Consider the following 24,478-nt stretch of genomic DNA (forward strand, 5'->3'; position numbering starts at 1 on the left):
CAATGAACATGTTTGAAAAGAAATGATTTCTAAGAAATGGGTGGATGGAGCTCTAGATGCAACCAGTCTCTGAATGGAATTAGCCAACCCATTGCAAGTGGCTACACCTCTACCCGCTTCTCTGGTTGTAATCTTGATCAGTTTTGTGATACTCCCATGGATGGTGGGTTTTCTCTCTCATATTTATGCTGATGGAAATATTTAAGTATAAAGTAATGGTTTTTATTCTTTTTCACCTATATCTGTTTTTTGTGCCATAGGAAAGAGTAAAAAAGGAAGAGATCAGGAATTCAGGATTATTCAAGGTAAATATTAATTAGTAAGTTTGATATGAGAATTCCAAAGAATATGTGCAGGGACCAATGGCAAGCCTCTCAAGGGGTGCGGCCTTGAGGTCTCAGGGTCAAACTACCTATGATGCTGAGAGGTCTGTGATCAAAGCTCTCAGGAGTTTTTTCTTTTTTCCCTAAACAACAGCAGTACAGGCACAGCTCCACAAGGACAAATGACTTCCTAAACTTAAAAATAACCCATAGAAGAGAAAAGCAGAAGTTACAAAGGCATACTATAATCACACAATCCATATTTATTTATTTATATTTATTTATAACAACAACAACAACATTTGATTTATACACCACCCTTCAGGACAACTTAACACCCATTCAGAGCAGTTTACAAAGTGTGTTATTCCCCACAACAAAACACCCTGTGAGGTGGGTGGGGCTGAGAGAGCTCCAGAGAGCTGTGACTAGCCCAAGGTCACCCAGCTGGCTTCAAGTGGAGGAGTGGGGAATCAAACCTGGCTCTCCAGATTAGAGTCCCGTGCTCTTAACCACTACACCAAACTGGCTTGTGTCATTTATAGTCTGCCTTTCTCACTGAGACTCAAGGCGGATTATATAGTATGAGATTAGTACAATCAGTATCAAGTACATTTCAATACAGTATCAAGTACATTTCATAAACCGTACCATAGGGTAAATAGATACAAGTTTAAAATACATATTATTAGCAAGAATCCAATACAGAATAGAAAAAATACTAAAGCAGAACATAATTAATTCTAGGACTAACATTAGACAACATGGAGCACTGGTGGTATATAGGAGTACATATTTGAAGCAGCAGATAATATGTGAGGCAATATAGTGATGAAGTCTATGGTCCCTAACTCATTAGCAAAGCATCTTCCCTACAATACAGCCCTCCCATCTAAGTAAAAAGCCTTTTTGAATAGTTCGGTTTTGCATCGTTTACGAAAGGCCACGAGAGTGGGGGCTCTTCTGACTTCCTCAGGCAGGTCATTCCACAGGGTAGGGGCCACCACAGAGAAAGCCTGTGTATGGGCTGCTGCTGACTTCACCTGTGTGCAGGCTGGCACCTGCAGGAGACCCTGTTCAGATGAGCAAAGCTGTCGTGGAGGAACATAGGGAGGCGGTCCTGTAGGTATGCTGGACCAAAGCCGTGAAGAGCTTTGTATGTAATAACTAATACCTTGAATTGAGCGCAGTAGCTGATAGGTAGCCAATAGAGCGACTGTAGGATGGGAGTGATGTTCATGCTCCTGCTTGCTCCTGATAACAGTCGAGCTGCAGCATTTCGCACTAATTGGAGCCTCCTAGTTAACTTAGTTGGGCCTCCTAGTTAACTTAGTTGGGAGACCTGCTTTAAAGAGACAATAAAAACAAAGAAAAGAGGCAAGCTGCCCTACTTTAATTTGATGTATTTTAATTACGTTTCTATTTGTGTTGTGTACATTTATATTTTGTAAGCTGCCTTAGGCATTGTGAAAAGGAGGGATATAAATATTTTCAATAAATACTGGTGTGCCTTTAATACCGGCATCAACCATCAAGAGCCTGGGTTTGGTTCTGGATGCCTCCTTATCAATGGAGGCCCAGATCATGAATGTTGCCAGACTGGCGTTTCTCCAACTACAACAGATCAGGCAACTGGCTCCCTTCCTCTCTCACCCAGATCTAGCCACAGTGATCCATTCAATGGTCACCTCCAGGCTAGACTACTACAACTCGTTCTGTGCCAGGCTGCCCTTGAATCTGACCCAGAAATTACAGCTGGTCCAGAATGCAGTGGTGCAGGTCCTTACAGGTACCCCAGTGATAGCACATATTCAACCAGTGCTTCGCCAGCTGCACTAGCTCCAGGTTGAGCACCGGATATGTTTCAAGGTTACGGTATGAACCTTTAAGGCTCTTCACAGTCTGGGATCCAATGTTTCTGCAGGACCATCTCTCCTGGTACGTCCCCTGAAGAGTGTTACACTCAGAAGATCAGAATTTTCTGGTGATCCCTGGCCCAAAAGGTGTCCGGCTGTCCTTGACCAGAGCCAGGGCTTCTCTGACCTGGTGCCTGCCTGGTGGAACTCTCTGCCTCGCAGGGCTTTTTTTCAACAGGAACGCGGTGGGACGGAGTTCCCGAACCTCTTGAAAATGGTCACATGGCTGGTGGTCCCGCTCCCTGATCTCCAGACAGAGGGGAGTTTAGATTGCCCTCCGCGCCAGTGGCGCGGAGGGCAATCTAAACTCCCCTCTGTCTGGAGATCAGGGGGCAGGGCCACCAGCCATGTGACCATTTTCTACGAGGGCAACCCACCGAGTTCCACCACCTCTTTTCCCAGAAAAAAAGCCCTGTTGCCTGCCGACATCTGCACCCTGCGAGACCTAACACAGTTCTGCAGGCTGCATAAGAAAGAGCTGTTCCACTGGGTTTATGGCTGAGGACAGCAACTCTTACTACCATATCCATCCCCATTCTGTCCCTTCGTAGAGGGAAGACTATATACTGTTTAACACCCTCTATAGTTCAGATTGTATTATTTCAATGGTTTCTGCCTTGATTGACTGTTTTGATTTATAACTATTTATATATTTCATTATGCAATTTAATTATGCTGCTGGAACTGTATTGGCATGTTGTACACCGCCCTGAGCCCGGTTACGGGGGAGAGTGGTTCAGAAATCCAAATAAATAAATCCATACTAAACAGCTTGAAGGTAAGGAAGCCATCTTCCTTCTGTTACGTCTCACGCCAAGCTTGAGGAGCTTAATTATAAGCTCAAGTTCCACACCTAGATTTGAGAAACAGGTAGCTCTGGTGACCTATAAAATAAGGTACCTATGACTAAATGGTTAGATGTGTCTCTACAAGGTTGGAAGGAAGGCTGAGCTCCAGATAGCAGGCCTCATTTTGAGGGGGAACGCACAGGAACGCAGTTCCAGCAGTTCCCCAAAGAGATCATATGACAGGTGGCCCCGCCCACCTGACAGCCTTTTTGGGCCCATTTTGGCCTGGATTGGGGCCAAAACGGCCTGGATTGGGCCTCTGACGGGTGGTGGATCACTTTCCCACTCAGCAGTGGCCTGATCCTGACCATTTTGGACCCTTTTCCAGCCATTTCCAGCCCCTTTTTGCCATTTTGGGCCCAATTTCAGCCCTGAATGGCCAGGATTGGGTCCAAAACAGCCAGGATAGGTGATGTCAGGGAGTGTGGCATATGCAAACCAGTTATGCTAATGACATACTTCCAGTGGTGTCAAGGGGCGTGGCATATGCTAATGAGTTATGCTAATTAGTTCCTCCAGCTCTTTTTCTACGAAATGACCCTTGCCAGATAGCATAAAACCCAGACATAAAAGTAATAATGGAGGATAATACAACTGTCTGGGCTGAGGAATTTGTAAATATGAAGCAGGCAAAATACATAATAGTCAAGCATTCAGTGTCAAGAAGATCCAAAACTAGAAACACACTAATCATTTCAACTGCATGCCACTGACTTCACAGGTGCAAAAAGTAGGCAGTGCATTCTATCCGATGTCAATAATTTAAAGGATGCGTCTGAAGATGCATGGCTAAAAATGGAGATGAAGAACAAGCAGTTGCATTTGGGGAAAAAAACTTGAATGAAATCCAGAAAGCACGCAGCAGCAAGACAGAGCAATATTTGGTGGAAATGTGGTGCACCTGTGAGACCCTCTACTTTGGTTATGCACTCTGCTGTTCGGAGAAGGTGCCTGCACTTATATTGTCCGTTGCTTCACTCTGAAACCTTTCCTCTGTCGTTGAAGTAGCAGAACACGAATATTAAACAACTTTTCCTAATTAATTTGAAATACTGGTAACTTGATTTAACAAGGCCTTGCAGGTGAATGGAATGTTATTTACTTTTTTTGTACCCTGCCTGTCTTCCCAATGGGTACCCAAAATGGCTCATATCATTCTCCTGCCCTCCATTTTATTTCTCTCCCCCCTTTCACTGACTGCTTGTCTCTGTCAGCCCTGGCTTACTGCCCACTCACGATCAGCTTGCCTCCTCCAGTTCCAACTTCTGCATCCTGCTGCCAGCTCTAACTCACCACCCTTCAGCTATTTCTCCTCATGGAGATTATCATTATTGTGTGTGTGTGTGTGTGTGTTGGCAATCCAAAAGCTATCCAAGTGCTGCAGGGATGGTTTGCCGTTGTCTGCACATGCATAGATGCTGCTAATAGGTTAGGGGGAGTTACTCTCAATGTCATGTCTGACTGTCTACATACATACCATGATTGTTTTACTGATACTGATATTACTACTGCTGACATTATGCTAAAGTCGTGTTACTGTATTAATGTATATTAATTAATATGCACACACTCTCTCTTCCTGCATAATTGTAGTGCAGATGTTGCTAAAGACTCAAGCAAGGGCCTCTCCCTTATCTTAGAGAAATATGCTAGAAGTAACCTTGAAATGTCTAAATGCCAACCTCAGCTACTAACCCCAAATGCTGGTAATAAGTTATTGACTATCTGATTCATAGTCATAACCAGGGCTTTTTTTCTGGGGAAAGAGGTGGTGGAACTCAGTGGTGGAACTCAGGACCACACAATGACGTCACTTTGGGTCAGCTGGAACAAGGGGGAATTTTTTTAAAGTTTAAATCGCTTTCGGTGAAAATGGTCACATGGCTGGTGGCCCCGCCCCCCTGATCTCCAGACAGAGGGGAGTTTAAATTGCCCTCTTTGCCGCTCTTCAGCGCAGAGGGCAATCTAAACTCCCCTCTGTCTGGAGATCAGGGGGCGGGGCCACCAGCCATGTGACCATTTTCAAGAGGTGCCGGAACTCCTTTCCACTGCATTCCCACTGAAAAAAAGCCCTGGTCATAACTAAGTTGATTCTCACGGAACCTGTGTAAGATGCACGCCAAAACTGTTGTTTGAAGTGCGGGAAAATGAAGTACAACAAATTACCTGATTTGAATTGCCACTTCTGTCAAACTCTGCGATGGAGTGCAGCAGACCTGAACTGTGTGGATTCTAATAAAGCTACTTCTTATGGAACCAATGTGTGTTCACTACAGATGAGCTTGAGGGATCTACCTGCCAGGGACTGACACTCAATTTTAAAAAAAAAAAGATTTCCCCTCAGGGTGGATTTGATTTAAATCAAACTGATTTAAATCACAATTTAAATCACTAGTCATTAAGGCTTGATTTAAATCATAGTTGTCTACATAAAGACTAATTCTTGCTGGTATAACTTTAATATGCAAGTAGATGCCTGCTTTACCGATAGGTAAAGAAACTTCATTAAAGTATTCCCAAACTGGGTCTCTTTTACGGCCTGCTGCCATTATAGGTTTTTTCCTCCAAGGAAAGAATGTGATAAACCTCAGGTCATACACACAAAAGATCCAAAGACTTGTGTAGTATTGTGCTCAAAAAGTTTCACTTTCATTTTGTACTGCTTGCCCCTCCCTTCTCACACTTAGTTTCTTCTTGTGCAGATCTATTCCACTCCAAACAATCAGAAAAATATTGTTTCTATTCACTGAACTTCTTGAAACTTAGCACTGGAGGGGTTGATTCTGTTTTCATAGGTTTGTAGAACAATAGGATTAAGGTCTTTTTCTCAACTCTGTTCATGTTATAACATTTTTGCTGTGAAGAAGAGGCATGTGATCTCTGCTGAGCTGACACAAATTCAGTTTTGAGAACTGCAAAACCAAGCATCTGTGATAATATCTTGTAGGCAGAGAAACTGCCCAATAATCTTACAAAAACCTCTGGAAGAGCATGACATTGTGAATGGATTAATGGAATTTATTTACCAAAAAAATTAAACATATACAGCCTTATTCTACATGATTAAAAACTAATCTTTATTTCATGATGGAATAACCTTTGGATGGTAATATATTTTCCTCAAAAAGCATTTTATTTAAAAAAATCCAATTTAAATTTTAAAAATCTGATTTTTTTGATTTTTTAAAAAAAATCATTGATTTTTATCCACCCTGTTTCCCCTCCTATCTGTGGTTGCTCTGGATTTGTGGAACCCTCTATCAGAGCTAAGGCTGACCCGGTCATGAAGATCCGCTTACCGCTATGAGGGACCGTCGCTGACTATTAGATGTAAGCGGTAAGGAAAAGATGAATTCAGTTCAAGTTTTGATTAAATAATGTCTAACAGCAATTGCATCTTGCATTAATGATATTTAAATATCCTTCTCTCCTTTAAATAACTAATTGGCATATGGGCTTCATATCTGTGTTCTTTTCTTGTAGATGTTGTTTAATATTTTTTCCTATTGGAAAATTACAAAAATATTATTTATTTATTCGTTTGTTAGATTTATAGTCTGCAAGTGGGCTCAGAGTGGATCACATCATATAAATATATTCAACAATAAAATCACATTAACAACATAAAATTCAGACAATGTATAATCCAGGCAGCAACCCATATCGCTCAATACAAAAATGCTGATAATTTCATGGTTGTGAAGTATACAGTCGCTCCTACAGTCTTTCTAGGAATCAATCGCTTCGTTCATCTCTCCTACTTTTGAAACTTCTCACATGTGAGAGTTATGTCCAGTTAATAGGCACAAAATATTTTCCTTCTCATCTTTTCCAAACAGTGTCTCTAGGAGAATTTCTTTCATAACATGGTAAAAATCGGGAATATCCCCCAAAAGAGAGACGAATACACTGTCCTTTACAAGGACCTTGTTAGTTCATTTCCGAATTGTATGACAATTTTTGATGGGAGAAAGACATGAGGAGAAAGGTTTAAATAGTTCCTTTCCCCCCAGCAATGGACTTTCCTTTAAATTGCAGCCCCTGGCTATAATTTGTAAAAAAAAAAATTCTGGAAAATAATTATAAAACTACACGTAACCAGGAGTGCTGCGCACAGAATAAAAGAATCCTAGCGTAGTCATGGAAGGACCATAGTTCAGTAGCATTCTCTTCTGCAAAGAGAATGGCTCAGGTTCTGCCCTCAGCATCTCGTTAAATGAATCAGGTCATGTGAAATATCTCCACCACCCTAGATAGCTACTGCCAGTAGAACACACAATACTGACCTTGATAGATCAGGATCAAAGTATTAGCTGTGTTCTTACAATAGTGTAAAGCAGCCAAGTAATTTCTTTCAAAGATACATCTCTAATTTAGGTGTTTGCATTTAAATGACACGTTTTGGAGGTGATGACTAAGGACAGTCAAGCCAAAGCTTATGCAACGCCCCCCCCCCCCGCCCTTTGCTGTGCGCTGCCAAAAGATGCTGTCAATTGGATAGCTTCCATTTTTTGCTTCTTCCCAGTAGGCTACCTTGCACACACTGAAGTCGGCAGAGCATCCTATACAGATTCAAGTAAGAAGCCTTAAGATTATGGCCTGAACATATTTTTCCTCCTCATTTTTGTTTAAAGTCCAGTGTAATGAAGAGCTTGAAAGATTTAACATTGTGTTGTTTGTTTTTAGTTGGTCTTATTTATCTATTTATTTATTTATAGTCCACCTTTCTCACTGAGACTCATGGATTACATAGTGTGAGATTAGTTCAATCAGTGTCAAGGACATTTCCATAAACAACGACAAAGATTAAATAAATCTAAGTTTACAAAGATGTAGCATTAGCAAGGATCCAATACAGAGTTGAAGAAATACTGAAACTGACATTAGAAAACATGAAGAACAGATTCATAGGAGTACATATTCAAAGCAACAGATAATATGCAAGGCAACATAGTGGTGAAGTTTAAGGTCCCTAACTCATTAGCGAAGCATATGAGACCCCCTCCCTACAAGGCAGCCCTCCTGAGTAAAAAGCCTTTTTGAATAAAAAGGTATTATATTGCTTTTGATTTTTCAACATTGCTATCAGTTAAGTGCCCACCCAAATTTGGTTTTAGAATCTGTAAACACTATAAATATAGTATAATTAACAGTTAATAGGATGGTGGTTGTGGGTTTTCCGGGCTGTATTGCCGTGGTCTTGGCATTGTAGTTTCTGACGTTTCGCCAGCAGCTGTGGCTGGCATCTTCAGAGGTGTAGCACCAAAAGACAGAGATCTCTCAGTGTCACAGTGTGGAAAAGGTGCTACACCTCTGAAGATGCCAGCCACAGCTGCTGGTGAAACGTCAGAAACTACAATGCCAAGACCACGGTAATACAGCCCGGAAAACCCACAACCACCATCGTTCTCCGGCCGTGAAAGCCTTCGACAATACAGTTAATAGGATCTTTTTTTTAACCTCTACTTTGCTTCACATTTTTAGAAGCTCACAGTAGTCTATTTTAGCATCAATACGTTCCCCCGCATAGCTTTTAAGTCTTATGTGTCATAAGGTTAACTAAGCAGCGGAGGTATTCATTTAATGTTCCATAAATAATATTTGGTTGCTGTTAAAGAGCAACAGAAACTTTACAATTTGAAAAAGTGGCAAAACAATTAGGTAATGCTTGATTGAGAGACGCTTCACATGAAAACATTCCTGTACGGGGATTAATGTGCTATCTTCATGTCAAGTTCAAGTTCAAATTAGCCTTTATTGGCATATAGCAGCAATTCAAGTTATCCACTTACAACAAAGAAAGAACAAAGTTAAAAGAATTCTGCATTACAGCTATCTGCATGTCGATTACCCTGCAGGATGGATGCACACACCGTTTCTTGGTAGAAAGCCTTCACATGCGGAATTGTGACAACCTACGTGCAAGAAACCTACAAGCAGACATGTATTCAATTCCATCTAAAAATTGTGTAATACGCTGAGTCCCTTAGGCAACATCTCCACTGAGGCTTGTATGGATTTTAGGTATGGCAATGCAGTCCATCCGATTTCCCTTCAAGCCACGCTCACACACTGACTGACCCTTTCATTGACATACACCCCAAAATTAACATGCTATTTTACTTTGATATCTGAGCCTGTTTTTCTTCCACACGGGACTCAAAAACAAAATGTGCATTAATTTTTTTATTGTCTGTTGCCGAAGAGCAAGATTCAGGTCCTGTAGCACCTCAAAGACCTACTAGATATGGGATTCCCTGGAAATCTGGTTGGTTTTTAAGATGCTGCCAAGCCCAAATAATAACATTGTTTATATACCACCCTTCAGGTCAACTTAACACCTACTCAGAGCGGTTTACAAAGTGTGTTATTCCCCACAACAAAACATCCTGTGAGGTGGGTGGGGCTGAAAGAGCTCTGAGAGAGCTGGGACTGACCCAAGGTCACCCAGCTGGCTTCAAGTGGAGGAGTGGGGAATCAAACTCGGCTCTCCAGATTAGAGTCCCACCGCTCTTAACCACTATACCAAACTGGCTCTCTTGAAAATATGTAACAGAAGTGTATAACCCAACCGGCTTCCAATATGATGTAGAAGTGGGTGATGAACCTCAAGGGTATCCAGGGCTGGTGTCCACTGGCTCAGCTTACACAGTTCCACAGGCTACGAGACAAGAGCTCGCACCTCTAGCAAAACCCTGGCTCCAAATACCTGTAAAAACATTGTATGTACAGGATGGAGAGAACAAGTGGGAATTATCTCCATCACTCTGAAAACACTTGTATGCCATACCTTTCTGCAAAACTGATTGGCAGGAGGCCCATAATAATCAAAAGAAAGTATCGCTTGCATAACACACAAATGATTATGGGATTAACTGCCACAAATTACCCTGATAGATAATAACATTTGATTCATATACTGCCCTTCAAGACAACGCCTACTCAGAGATATTATTATCCTCACAACAATCACCCTGTGAGGTGGGTGGGGCTGAGAGAGCTCTGAGGGAGCTTGATTGACCCAAGGTCACCCAGCTGGCTTCAAGGGGAGGAGTGGGGAAACAAACCCGGTTCTCCAGATTAGAGTTCTGCCAGTCTTAACCACTTTACCAAACTGGCTCTCCATTGTTAGCACAGATACATATTTAATAATAATTTAGGCACTGATGGTAAACGAGCTTTAGGTTTCCATAACAAAAGTTAATGTCTAGTTTTTGAGACTGTTTACTACATACTGGGGACTCTATCTTATGAGATTCTGAAACGCAGACATTGTGGGCAGTTGTTAGATTAGTTGAGTCTTTGGTTTAATCCTGACCTTTTAGTCTTACATTATTGTTTTCTGCATTGCTCATTCTGCAGTAAAACACCCAAACCTCAGACTTCATTTGTTGACAAAGGTTCTGAAAAAGGAAGCAAGATTACTCCTATAAGCCTTTTCTCCCCCAAGAACAGGGTTTTTTTTCAGACCTGGGCCAATTCCAGACGGCCCTCTGCCTCCCGAAACGTCACGCATCGTCGCGTGGAAAACGTGAAATATCACGTTTTCTCATGTGACTTTTGCGCGACCTCGTGCAAAACTCGTGCAAGAAAACACGATATTTTGCATTTTCCGTGCGATGACGCGCGACGTTTCGGGAGGCGGAGGGCCGTCTGGAATCAACCCTGTTTACCCCATCTAGTTTCCCACCATCCCAGTCATGTCTGACAACGCAGAGAACACAAACTGTCTTTGACAATGAAAGCCAACATATTGGACTGATCATAGGATGCCTCTTATTTATTTATACCCCCCCCTTTCCCCAAGAAGCTCATATTGCTCTCCACTCCTCCATTTTATTCTCACAACCCTGTAAGGCAGGTTATGCTAGATAGTGATTGGCCACAGGTCAGCCACTGAACTTCGTGGCAGGGTGGGGATTTGAAACTCCTTCTCCCAGATGCTGTTCTGCCTCTAACCACTACACAATGGCTCTTGAATTGATTCATTTCAGCTTTAAATTAATAAAGTGCTTTTCTCCAAGGTGGTCTTATTGGAAAAGATTGCATGTACGAATCATCTGTGCTTATAGAATGCATAGTAAAGAGTCCAGTAGCACCTTTAAGACTAACCAAATTTATTGTAGCATAAGCTTTCGAGAGCCACAGATCTCTTCGTCAGATGTATCATCAGATGAGAAGAGAGTTGTGGTTCTCAAAAGCTTATGCTACAATAAAGTTGGTTAGTCTTAAAGATGCTACTGGACTCTACTATTTTGCAACTACTGGAAGTGTTCAATTATAATCCCAATTTATAAGAAAGGTAATAGGTCCGACCCTTATAACTATCGTCCTATAAGTCTACTTTCTATTCCAGGGAAAATCTTTGCAGCACAACTTCTTGATAGGTTAACGGATTGGATGGATCGAGAAGCAGTACTCTACCCTGAACAAACAGGCTTCCGTACAGGGGCCTCGACTATGGATCATTGTTTGGTTTTACATCATCTAGCAAGCAAATATTTGGCACCCCCCGGCGGTAAACTCTATGTGGCCTTCATGGATTTGAAGACCGCATTTGATTCTATTAATCGTTGTAGATTGTGGCGTAAATTGTCAGAATCTACAATAGATAAAAGACTTTTATATTTAATTATGAACTTATATACTGACACTTCCGCCCAAATTAGGTACAACTGGCAGGGTCAATTAACTCCAAGTTTTCAAACCGATAAAGGTGTGAAACAAGGTTGTTTGCTGGCTCCATCCTTATTTAATCTATTCATTAATGATATGATTCCATTTGTGAAATCACATACCAGACACCCCCCTTATCTAGCAAATACTCCAATTTTGATTCTTTTATACGCAGACAATGCTCTCCTTATCTCCAAAACAGAATTAGGTTTAAAATCACTAATTAACACATTTATCACATATTGTAATAATGAGGAACTTAAAGTTAATTATGCTAAATCAAAAGTCCTGAGATTTTCCCGGTCCTTCCATAATGGCTCCAAATCGATAAGAGTACTGGGAGGGGCTTTGGAGAGAGTCCCCTCCCTTAGTTATCTTGGTATCACTTTTAATTACAATCTATCATGGAAACCACATATTCAGGCTGCTCTGAAGGCTGCAAACATCTCATCAATGGCAATTTAAAAATTCTTTTACTCCAAAGGAGCAAAACATATACCAGCAGCCATTAGGATTTTTAATGCTAAGGTTATCCCACAGATACTTCATGGGTGTGGAGTGTGGATTGAAGGTGTATCCGACAACCTTGACACCCCTCTACACACATTTTTGAGGGAGATAGCGGCAGTCCTGAGATGCGTAGCAGGCACTGCACTTAGGGTGGAATTCGCCCAACCCTCAATTGAGAAGAGAGCATGGATTACAGCCTTTAAGTTGTTCTTGAACAAGGAAATTTACAAGGACAATTCAGGGAAAGTAGGTTTTGCACATTTGATCTCACAGGATACCTATAAGAGTAGCCGAGCTAATTTAATTAACCAGAAGCTAAAAATTCTGGATATTGATATAACATCTTTACAGACAAATGAGGCCCTCAGAGTTATAAAATTAAAACTAAAGCATCTCGATTACAGCAGTACTCTCCAGGGAGCCAGACGTACATGTTCAAGCTTATCCCTGGGACTTTCACCCCCAGAGGCTATTCCATCTTATTGCTATTCTTTAAAGATTCCAGCTCAACGCAGAGCCTTCACATTGGCTAGACTTAACTCCTTCCCCTCTAAAGTGCTTTCTGGTCATTTCTCTGGACTCCCTTATTCTGAACGAGTTTGTGACTGTGGACAAGGAAAGTTAGAGACCTTGGATCATATAATAGTTTTTTGCCCTAAGTGGAGTAACGAAAGAGATTTATTATTCCTATTACGTTAAAAGAAAAGCTTCCCTTCCTTCCTTGGGCAATCTCAGTGTTATTGTCTGATAACTTTCCTGACAATCAAACCTCTGCTATAGCGGCTTCCTTTTTAGCCACAGTGATAAAGAAACAAGATTTTCATGAGTTTAGATAGTTTAAAGTGATAATGATGAGTTATGTCTATGTGAATTGGGTATGTTCAAGTGTACAGTTCATATTTTGTTGGTGTTTGTATGGCTTATGGCTTTGGCCGGAAAAGCAATAAACATATTATATATTATTTTGCAACTACAGACTAACACGGCTGACTCCTCTGGATCTATGGCATGAACAATACACTTTTTGGAGGGTGAGCCTTTACACAACACATTCTTACAGAGATTTCTTGAATCAACAGCACTGAAGATATTGATTGCACTAGACAGCTTACTGGACTTTCCTGAAACCTCTTTATATTCTAGCCATATTGTGATTTTTAATATGTATGGAACCGTGTCTTAACTCAGTGATTCTTTAGTTGTACATTACTTTTTGTTTGTGCATCAGTGGAAATGTTTGTGGTTCATACAATTATTCTATAAATGCTATAATTGTTATATAATGGTATGGCTTGCTCCAGATTCTTTGGACTGTATATTGTAATTTTTACTCATATACTACACTCTTGTGTCTTAGAGCCAAAACACACGTTAAGAAATACCTAGGTTCAGCACGTGTTCTCTTACCTCAAGGTTTGCCGGGATCTGTAGGCGTCCTGGAAGCTTAAAGTTTAGCATTTACAGAGCAGCAGAAAGGGGAAGGGAAATACAGGTGCCTGTATTTCCCTCTCTGCTGCTCTGTAAATGCTAAACTTGTTCTCTTACCTCAAAGTTTGCTTGGATCTGTAGGCGTCCTGGAAGCTTAAAGTTTAGCATTTACAGAGCAGCAGAAAGGGGAAGGGAAATACAGGCGCCTGTATTTCCCTCTCTGCTGCTCTGTAAATGCTAAACTTTAAGCTTCCAGGACGCCTACAGATCCCGGCAAACCTTGAGGTAAGAGAACCTAGGTATTTCTTAACGTGTGTTTTGGCTCTTAGACTGGAGTAGTTAGTAGGTTACGGAGGGTCTAACCACTGCATGACAATGACTCTTGAACTGATCCAATTCAGCTTTAAAGCTAATAAAGTGCTTCCCCGCCCCCACATCTGCTGGGTGTGATTTATTCTGAAAATCTAAACAAATTGTAAACTATCAGCAGGGCAACAGATTAAGGTAGGAAAAAAGCTTTGCATAGTGTTCTGCGCACAAAAGGAGAAGAACCCATTTTCAGCATTCTGATCACGGAAGTATAAACAAAGCAGCTATGCACCTTGGACTTTTATGACTGCAAGGATTCATACGCGTAATGTTTACTATGGCAGGGGTACGGACATGACAGGGAAAGAAACTTGGCAGGAGAATTGAAACTGGTATGGTGCTAATGTGCAGGGATTCTCCTCTACATGTCCGAGCATTCTGCTGTTTCCCCACAGACATTTGAAAAAAGCAGAGTGTGATGATTATGAAATGCATGGATTATTGCTGCCACGACCAGGCTGATCTCTGAATCCATAGTCAAACCTGCCTTATCGTTTTTATTTTCTGTTGTTGTGAAAAGACGGCTCATAGCCAAGGTCTAATGTCTCATCATCACTTCCACACAGTAATCGCCAGTCCTTCGAACATGTTCCCTGTCCTTCTTCCCACCCTCATACACCTGTTGAGGATTAATCAAGAATTATTTGCTCTGAAAATACAGACTTTGCAGAAAACAGTAAGCCTGGCTGCAATGGTGCTGCAAAAGAATTCAACTGGCACCTGGCCGGTTATTATTGTAGCTTATCTAACACATTGGTTAGGAAATCAAACAAGTTTTGCCCTTTCCTCTCAGTTGCTGCCTGGCTTCTGTACACAGCCTTGAGCTAAGCAGGCGTGTTAAGTGCTTTTGACAGGACATACTGTGCTGAAGAACCAAAAGAAGGGCAGAGCATTTTTCAGAGCTAATAAAGTATCCAATAAAACCTGGTTGCATAATTTCAGACCAGAAACAATAAAGGCCATTCAGGGAACCACGATTAAGTTTCCAAACTTTACAATTCAATCTCAATCATAGCAGAAGAGCTGGATGAAGTTATTTGAACAGTACTTAGCGCACAAGTGAAACATTTTAAAGAACGCACCTGAGAATTTTACCGATGTGCATACTGAAATGTTTATTTTAAATGGTGTACATTGGCGACCATTTTAGGTAAGTATTTTGTTCAGCAATCAAAGACTACAGGGCACAACCGGATGTCCACTGACAGTGATAACCAGGGCTTTTTTTCTGGGAAAAGTGGTGGTGGAACTCAGTGGGTTGCCCTCAGAGAAAATGGTCACATGGCTGGTGGCCCTGACCCCTGATCTCCAGAGGGGAGTTTAGATTGCCCTCCGCTGTCTGGAGATCAGGGGGCGGGGCCACCAGCCATGTGACCATTTTCAAGAGGTTCCGAAACTCTGTTCCACTGCACTGCAGCTGAAAAAAAGCCCTGGTGATAACATTCCAAGCCCCACTTCCCACTTGATACAAGGTACCAAAAACTTTGAAATATGAGCAGTGGAAGGGGAAAGAATATACATGTTTGAGATAGTGGCTTGAATCCTGTGGAAAATCTGTCCTGCTGGAAGGGATTTCCATCAGTGGAGTGGGACTTTGTCACCACCCCCTCGAGATGCAGCCCAAAATCCACCCTGAAATGCTCCTTCCGGGGGACAGTGGATACCCAGAAATGGCAAGAGGGTCAGACTCTGCAGCGGAAGAGGAGAAACAGCAAAAACCACTCCTGTCCTTCTGCTAGTAGAACTTTTACATTGGATCCAAACCAAATTGACATGATGTCATCCTAAGTAGAGTTACACCCTTCGAAACCCAGTGGTTTCAATGGACTTGGAAGGGTGCAAGTCTGCTTGCGAAGGCAGTGGCTTGTGAGCAAGGAGATGCTGCTATTCTAGGCCACGGCTATGGTTTCAGCACACCAGTTTCACATCCCTGTTTAATCATGAAACACCCTGGTGACCGTGGGTCAGCCACTATTTCTCAGCCTTACTGGGCTGCTATCAACAGAGGAAGAGGCAAGCCCTGTGAACGCGGCTTTGGACTCCTTGGAGGAAGAGGCAGGCCCGACTGCCAAACTATCTTTTTGCTGTCCTGGTCTATGATCCATTTAGGTGTTCCTTTCAAATGAGGCTTTTGTATTGTCAGTCCATAGTTCTTTAAGAAAAGAATAATCTTTCCAGTTGTATTCTGTACCCAGACTCAAGGCTGTAGTTTGGCTGAGTGGTCTATTGAGGTCTCTAATGTAATAGAAACAGCAGAATTTTCAAAACAATTCTAGACAAATTTCTGCAGTGCCAACAGTATGAAATGATGCTTTGGCTTGTGAAGCAAACACTTTAATCAATTTGCTAAAATGGTAGTTGAAAAGAACGGATTATATTAGCATGTGATGTTTCTAAAAGTGCTGGAAAAATTCCATACTTGGGACTATTATGCATAATCCAGAAAGCAGGCTCAGATCCTGACAACTATAATTCTGCTGGAGGGAGCCATCTTCTTTTCCACAGAATAAATCTACTGGAGCTGTTATGGAGCACATGGTGCATTAATTACTGGCAAAGAATGAAGTCCGGACCTCTAATCACACTCCAAAGAAGTGACGCTAAGTGAAGCCAGGGAAAGGCAAGACAATACTTTTTAAACAAAGGAGAAGGGCATAAGAATGTGAAATCTGTACTGGGGGTGTGCGTCTAGAAAGTTTCCGTTTCCGTTCTGGGGGCTGCAGAACAATCCCGTTTCATTACTAGTTTGTTCCAGCTGGCTTGGAATTAATCCATTTGGGGTTTTTTGTTTTGTTTCTGTTCGTTGTGCGCACTTTGGTTGTACATGTGCAAGCGCAGAGGGGTTTTTTTCAGGGTGGGGTGGGAAAACAAGGCTCTGGGGCAGCTGTTTTTTGTGCGTAACCCAAAACAGCATCAACTATTAGTCGCCCTCCTAAACTACTGATTCACTGAGAGCCAAGCGGCAAGTGACAAATTACCCTTGAACAGACTCGCGTGTGTTCCTCCCTGTTCACTTGCACTCCACGCGATCACATAGAACCCGTTCAAGCACAGACACGGGATGGAGAGCTGTGTGATCGAGTGGCACACAAGTGAACAGGGAGGAACACATGTGAGTCTGTTCACTTGCCATTCAAGGATAATTCGTCACTTGCAGCTTGGCTCTGAGTTTTTCCTCAAGGAAAGTAACACACTGAGAGCCAAGCTACAAGTGACGCCTGACACAGGTTGGACACTTGTCAGCTTCCCTCAAGTTTTGATGGGAAATGTAGGCATCCTGGTCTTGCAGCTGTAATGGAGAGCCAAGCTGTAAAACCAGGACGCCTACATTTCCCATCAAAACTTGAGGGAAGCTGACAAGTGTCCAACCTGTGTAAGGTGTCACTTGTAGCTTGGCTCACACACATGATGGACTTGTACAAAGTGAGTGTCCTGCTTCATGTTCAGTTGTTTCTTTTTCTAAAGTCCCAATAACCTGTTACCTTTGCATTTGGCTGTTGCCTGTTGGTTTCATGCATCCTTGTGCTTTATTCCCACAATGATGGCTGAATCCAAAACCTTCCTTCTGGAGCGCAACGTTCCTCTGTAAAACAGGGCGTCCTCGCTACCGATCATCTCCACCACCCACACACAGGTAGGCAGATTGATTGGCTGAATCCCCCCCCCCCACACACACAAACTTACCTATGTTTCCCCCATTAGTTTTCCTTTTGGTGTGGGGGATTGGCGAGCGGGATTGTTTTTGAAAGGGCAGAGTAGTCGAATGGCTCACGGGGGAGGGGGTTACGACAATCCTAAACAGGTCTACTCAAATGCAAGTCCCATGTTATTCAATGATGCTTACTCCCAGGGAAGTGTCTTTCAAATTGCAGCCTATGATTGAAGTTTCCCTTCCAAACGTTTTCAAGGCTGATAGGAGGGGAGGGGCCTCCCCTTGCAAGGACTCAATTGGCGATGCATTCAAGCACATGGGTCTCATTCTCTTTTCTGCCAACAGAGTCAATAATGTAACATCCCCCCCCCCCCGTGGGATCTGATTGATGCTGTTTAGGAAAATAAGATGCTGCACTGCCCTGGGAGGTGAGCTTGCCCAGTGCCAAAGGTATTAAACGAAACAAAACACCCAGACTTTTTAGTGGGAGGTACTCATTTCAATTTAATTTACTAGTTTTGTTCGGCATTCTGGAAGCTGCTTTAACAAGCCAAACCAGTGAGATCTGTAATTTAAGCTCATTTTTTCCCATTATACACACCCCTAATCTGTACTTAATCAATAAGCATACTGCCTGAAACGTTGGACATATGTGGACTACTCTGGGGAAGTGCCAGCTAAGGATATTTACAAAATTCTCCCCATCCAAACCCCTCTATGGACGTTTGGATTCTAAGGTACCTCATCTTATTTGGAAAGTGGTATTGATGAATAACTATATACTGTTCTTCTGCTTTAGATATCTTGACTTGATTTAGAAGATGTAAGCTGCAATCCTAAAAAAACGCTTTCCTGGGAGTAAGGCTGAATAAAACTGGACTTACTTCCAAATAGACTGCTTAGGATTGCTTTCCCACATGCACACAATTTTGATGCACCTGTCAATTTATACCTTCTTCTTTACAGGTCCCCTGTACACATTGATGCGTAATAAGTAAAACACTGTACAAAAAGGGAAAGAAACAAACAGATATACGTGCCTGTTTTCCCCAGTGGACACAATGGCAGCCCTAGGGATGATTTAGATTACAAAAAAGGCGATATGGGAGTTAAACTGCTTCCTTCCTCTGAGTCCAACATAAGCTTTATAAAACAGCAAGAAACACAACCACAGATCTTCTATCATTATATATAGTTTGGCTCTTTGCTTCAGTTTCTTTCGTTCTGTTTTTCATTGTAATCTTGGATACTATATGTATTCAAAAAGCTGGCTTTTAAGTCCTTTAACGTGAACACGAGAGGCATGATTGGTATAGGCCTGTTACATGTCACATGAGGCAAAGAGAGGGAAGAGAGGGTATAGTTAAAGGCAGGGCTTTTTTTTCTGGGAAAATAGGTGGTGGAACTCAGTGGGCTGCTCGCGGAGAAAATGGTCACATGGCTGGTGGCCCCGCCCCCGATCTCCAGACAGAGGGGAGTTTAGATTGCACTCCGCGCCAGCAATCTCAACTCCCCTCTGTCTGGAGATCAGGGGGCGGGGCCACTGGCCATGTGACCATTTTCAAGAGGTTCCGGAACTCCGTTCCACTGCGTTCCCGCTGAAAAAAAGCCCTGGTTAAAAGCACACTGCATTATCTTTAACTTAGGCAGGTTCTTTCCTGAGCTTAGTCAAATAAGATAAGGAATTACACAACTCCTTTGCTGCTGAGGCTCAGGACCTTTCTGACCTGTTTCATGTGGATTAGCACAGATGGCTGGACAAAACTTTGCAAGCTTTATCTGATCTTTGACACAGGCAAAACATTTGGATGAAAAGCAAGGAAACATTTTTTTCATTTCCATGCAATCTGCTTAAACAGTTAAACGAAAGGTGAAACTTGAATCTACAAGTTTTGAGATGAAAACCAAAGCTCATGGGGAAAATTTGGCTCAGTTCTAGTTTTTTACTGGTATTGGTCCACATCAAAACCAGGAAGGCACTTTCCTACAGAAGTTAGCACATGCCCTTAGAAAGCATGTATCACTAACATTTATTCTGCATTTCAGACATAAGCCACTGCCTTCATTTGCTTTTGTTAATGTTCTTTATGCTTTGATGAAGCAACTTTTAAAGTAAGTCCATATGCAGAGGCTCAGAATACTAATTCACAAAATCCCAGGACTTGTTCTTCATTCTTCTTGACTTTAGGCTGATTATTGTATTTTTCCACCAAGTACTGATCAGCTTGTTGTCCTCTGCCAAGTTAGGAAGCAACCTGAAATCTCTTCCGAGAGATGGATGAATTTCTCTGAAATGATCTGACATGGAATTGTGAACCTGTAAGCAAAAACAGCATTGAGCTTCCAGCAATACAGTTTATGTGCACAAGGAAAACATATGCTGAAATCCTTTCAATGGACAGCCTTGTTTTCAGTCTCAATTCCTCCTTTATAAAATGGGAGCAATGCTATTTTACATCACAGGAGGCCGAGAAAATGCTATATAAGGTGGAGCCAGTAATAAAGGTTGCATATTGAGCAGAAATTATCTGCTCTTTAGCCTTGGGAGCAAGAGTGCAATCTCTGACTTTGCCTGACTAAACCTGACTCTGCTATCTGATTATGCTAAAATTTGGAAAGAACTCCTCATACACTTTTGATAAGCCTGTCAGTGTTTCAGATCACTATGCAAAATTCAGCCTCCTGCTGACCTCCATTCAGCCTGTGTGACCTCCATTGCCAAACTATCCCAGCTTCTTTTATTTCCTCCCCCCCCCTTTTTTTACTTTGAATAACACTTTTGGATATACATTTCATTAACAATGGGGCAACTGATGACAATGCGCCTGCCCTATAAAGTATAGAATGACACGTGACTGAGTTTATGAGATTTTTAAAAAGCAATGGAGAATTTTGTGGGGAGAAAGCAAAGCGCTTCATTGATGCTTTCTGTTGAGAGGGCTGCCCTCTGCTGGTTCCTTCGTGACATTGCAGGAACGTTTCTACAAGCACCAATGATAAGAAACCACCTTTTGTTCCTCCTTATTGCACAAATGCCCCTGTGCAAATGGACACACATTAGCACAATAGAAACTATATCTAGATTATTACATCTCAAATGAGTGAAGACTACTATCATGCAATCTGATGCTGAGATAATCCAGTCTAAGCCCATTTATTTCAATGGGTTTAGGTGGCATGGCATCTAGAGAATACATGAAACCCCATCAATTTAGTGGCAGCATTCAGATGTCATGACGATCCTCTGTTTGTTCCCAACAGGAAAAGATACCACTTGTTTTCCATCCCTGCACACTTCTTTCCCCTCTTTCCTCATGCATGAAGCACAACAGAAAGTTTTGTCACTCGAGAAACCTTCAGTCAAGTTCCAGTCTTCCCTTACATCTGAATGCTGGCACCTGGAGTTTGCTTCACCCCATAAACTGGAGTTCTACATCATCATTTAAGCCCAGTTTAGAATCCCAGCTTGTGGGAAGTCAGACAGACTCCAACTTGCTCAGGCCTGTCACACAACCCATGCCTGCACCCATCACAAACAGAAATGTGCTGTGAACGCAGACGACATGAAAGTCATCATTCTATACGATGCTTGGGTCAATTGGGCATTTCGATGGGGATGACAGTTCTCTCTCTTTTTTCTGAATAAAATCAAAATCTTACCTGTCAATACTCCCTGGCCTGTCCACATGTGATTAGCAAAGTCCATAGAAGTAAATGACCTTTTATGAACAGTATCCAACTGAAAGAGATACACAGATTTTTATCCATTACAGGTTGTATAAAAAAAAAGTAAATCAAGGCTAGACGTTGACTAGGACATGAACCGCAAGTTATGGGGATATAACTGTTTCATAAGAAACATCTGAAGAGTGGTCAAAACCACTTTCAAGTGTAGCAATACATGTGTAGTTTACCCAAGAGGTCATTAATTTGTGGACTTCACTGCCACAGAAAGTAATGGTGGCAGTAAGTTTAGTTGGCTTTAAAGGGAGATTTGGTTTTCCACATAAAATTTCCTTTACTAGTTATTAACCAGAATGACATACTCAGTGGCAACAATCCTTCTAAATAATAACAACAACAACATTCAATTTATATACTGCCCTTCAGGATGACTTAACACTCACTCAGAGTGGTTTACAAAGTATGTTGTTATTATCCCCACAACAAAACACCCTGTGAGGTGGGTGGGGCTGAGAGAGCTCAAGAAGCCGTGACTGACCCAAGGTCACCCAGCTGGCTTCAAGCGGAGGAGTGAGGAATTAAACCCGGTTCTCCAGATTAGAGTCCCACGGTCTTAACCACTACACCAAACTGGCTTAACCAGCACTAGGAAGCAACCAGGGTACACAGACTAACATGTAGTCTCTGTACCCTGGATGGTCACCCTGTGAAACAAGGTACAGCAGTAGAGGTTCTTGTATTGTTGTTTTTTTAATTCCTAGCTTTCTGCAAACGATGCAAAACCGAATTATTCAAAAAGGCTTTTGTATTGTAGGGAGGGGCTGTCAGATGCTTTGTTAATGAGTTAAGGACCACGGACTTCACCACTCTGTTGCCTTATGTACTATCTGTATGTTAAATATATGCTCCTATGAGCTACCTGTGCTTCATGTGGTCTAACGTCAGCCCTAGAATTGTTTATGTTCTGTTTCAACATTTCTCCAACTCTGTATTGGATTCTTGCTAATGCTCTGTCTTTGTAAACTTGTGTTTATTTACCCTATGGCATTATTTATGGAAATGTCCTTGAAATTGACTGTACTAATCTCACACTGTGTAATCCGCCTTGAGTCTCAGTGAGAAAGGCGGACTATAAATGACATAAATAAATAAAATAAGCCATAATGGGGAAATTGAGCTGGCAGCCATATTGACAGCAGCTGGTATTGGGGACAATGTAAGAGCAATCCTAAGTAGATGTCTTCGGAGTCCTACTCAGGGCTATTCTATGGGGCTTACTCCCAGAAAAGTGTTCTTAGGACTGCACTGTGCTACACGTAAGCCATCAAAACGTCTTAGAAACCAAAGCCATGGGTTCACAGCACAGGACATAGTAGAAAAAAGATATAGCATTAAGCATGGCCCACTCTACCAAGTTATGCTTCTGATACTACAGTCTCTGGAAGGAGAAACAGCCGCTACGATCCCAAACCGGCAGGACTGATCACACAAGAGTAAGCTTCCACAGTTGCACAGTTTGTGCTAAAGTAGTTTCTTCCATACTCTGCTTCCAGTTTTGTTTTCTTTTTCTGAAGTTTGCAGAGTTTCAAATACTTACTCGGAATGTGTGAGTAGTATTAGGTCTTGAAAATTGGTCTATTACGACCGTGCGCTCTCGAAGAGGCCGCCGTTCAGCAGCGTCAGGCACTGCACTGGATATTCTGCTGTTAGGATATCTTCCTCTGTGCTGAAAAGATAAGAGGGGGGAACCCGTTAGTTCACTGGAATACTGCAATTACTAGGTTAAAATAAGAATGCTTTAGCTTTAATGGATCCACTTGAAAAATAGAGCTAACTTTCAGCTAGACTACAAGCACTGAGATAAGAGCTTCTAAAATTACACATTTTCTCCCCGAAGGGGAATCAAAGTGTCATACACCATTCTCTTCCATTTTGCCCTCACAACAACCCTGTGAGGTAGGTTAGGCTGAGAGTGTGTGACTGGCCCCCGGTCACCAAGTAAACTTCCATGGCACAGAAAAGATTCGCAACTGGGGCTCCCAGATGCTGGGATACTCCTAACCAGGGCTTTTTTTCAGCTGGAATGCGGTGAAACAGAGTTCTGGAACCTCTTGAAAATGGTCACATGGCTGGTGGCCCTGCCCCCTGATCTTCAGGCAGAGGGGAGCTTAGATTGCCCTCCGTGCCACTCAGCGATGCGGAGGGCACTCTAAACTCCCCTCTGTCTGGAGATCAGGGGCCACCAGCCATGGGACCACTTTCAAGAGGTTCCGGAACTCTGTTCCACTGCGTTCCAGCTGAAAAAAAGCCCGGTAAATAAATGTATCCTCCTTTATGAAACCATTTCCTTAACAATTTATCATAATTATGTTTTCATTATGTTTGTAATAGATTTCCTCTGTGCTAAACATCTATTATATAGTGTTGCCTGAATGGCTGTGGGGACTAAGATGGTGTCTGGACTTCTTCCCTGGCTTAAATCTCAGGTGAGTCATAAATGTGCATACTTGTACTTCTTATCTAACCTTAACCCTGATCATATCTTACAAGCATTGTGCCTGGCATCAATACATTGCCGGCTCTATTCAGAGCATTTCACTGCCTTTTGATCACACTGTTTACAGTTTGGTGTAGTAGTTAGGAGTGGCAGGCCGGGTTCGATTCCCCACTCCTCTGCTTGAAGCCAGCTGGGTGACCTTGGGTCAGTCACAGCTCTCTCGGAGCTCTCTCAGCCCCACCCACCTTACAGGGTGATTGTTGTGGGGATAATAATAACACACTTTGTAAACCACTCTGAGTGGGTGTTAAGTTGTCCTGCAGAATGGTATATAAACTGAATGTTGTTATTTCCGTTTCTCTGTCCGTTGTGTGTGTTTATTTCTCCAGCTAAAGACTTGACAATGAAGAACACTCCAGTCCTCAAAAGTTAAATGCTACAATAGAAATTGTTTCATGTCCCAAGATTCCTTTTTGTTTTTGCTGCAACAGACTTGAGAAACATTGTGAAGAGGTCGCCATATTAAAGGCCACCTTTAGAGCACTGCCCACTGCTAAAGTCAAACACACAAGCTT

The 24,478-nt window shown here is 42.2% G+C and overlaps 1 protein-coding gene and 1 long non-coding RNA gene across 2 annotated transcripts in view; one reads left to right on the forward strand and one right to left on the reverse strand.

Moving 5' to 3' along the window:
* The first annotated feature begins 259 nt into the window (after nt 1-259).
* Nucleotides 260-13,568, forward strand: LOC129337111 (uncharacterized). Its single transcript, XR_008597775.1, has 3 exons — nt 260-305; nt 6,352-6,424; nt 13,250-13,568. It is a non-coding gene; the product is annotated as an uncharacterized LOC129337111 (long non-coding RNA).
* Nucleotides 13,569-19,651: 6,083 nt separating this feature from the next.
* Nucleotides 19,652-24,478, reverse strand: part of FAM149A (family with sequence similarity 149 member A) — a 37,559-nt gene continuing 32,732 nt past the window's right edge. The window contains exons 12-14 of the mRNA XM_054990507.1: nt 23,004-23,132; nt 21,383-21,461; nt 19,652-20,039 (exon numbers count right to left, since the gene is read on the reverse strand). Of these exons, the coding sequence (XP_054846482.1) occupies nt 19,966-20,039; nt 21,383-21,461; nt 23,004-23,132 (282 nt within the window). The 3' untranslated portion in view covers nt 19,652-19,965. The remainder of the gene's footprint in view (nt 20,040-21,382; nt 21,462-23,003; nt 23,133-24,478) is intronic.

This window comes from Eublepharis macularius, chromosome 10 (assembly GCF_028583425.1).
Source record: "Eublepharis macularius isolate TG4126 chromosome 10, MPM_Emac_v1.0, whole genome shotgun sequence".
NCBI classification, from domain to species: Eukaryota; Metazoa; Chordata; class Lepidosauria; order Squamata; family Eublepharidae; genus Eublepharis; species Eublepharis macularius.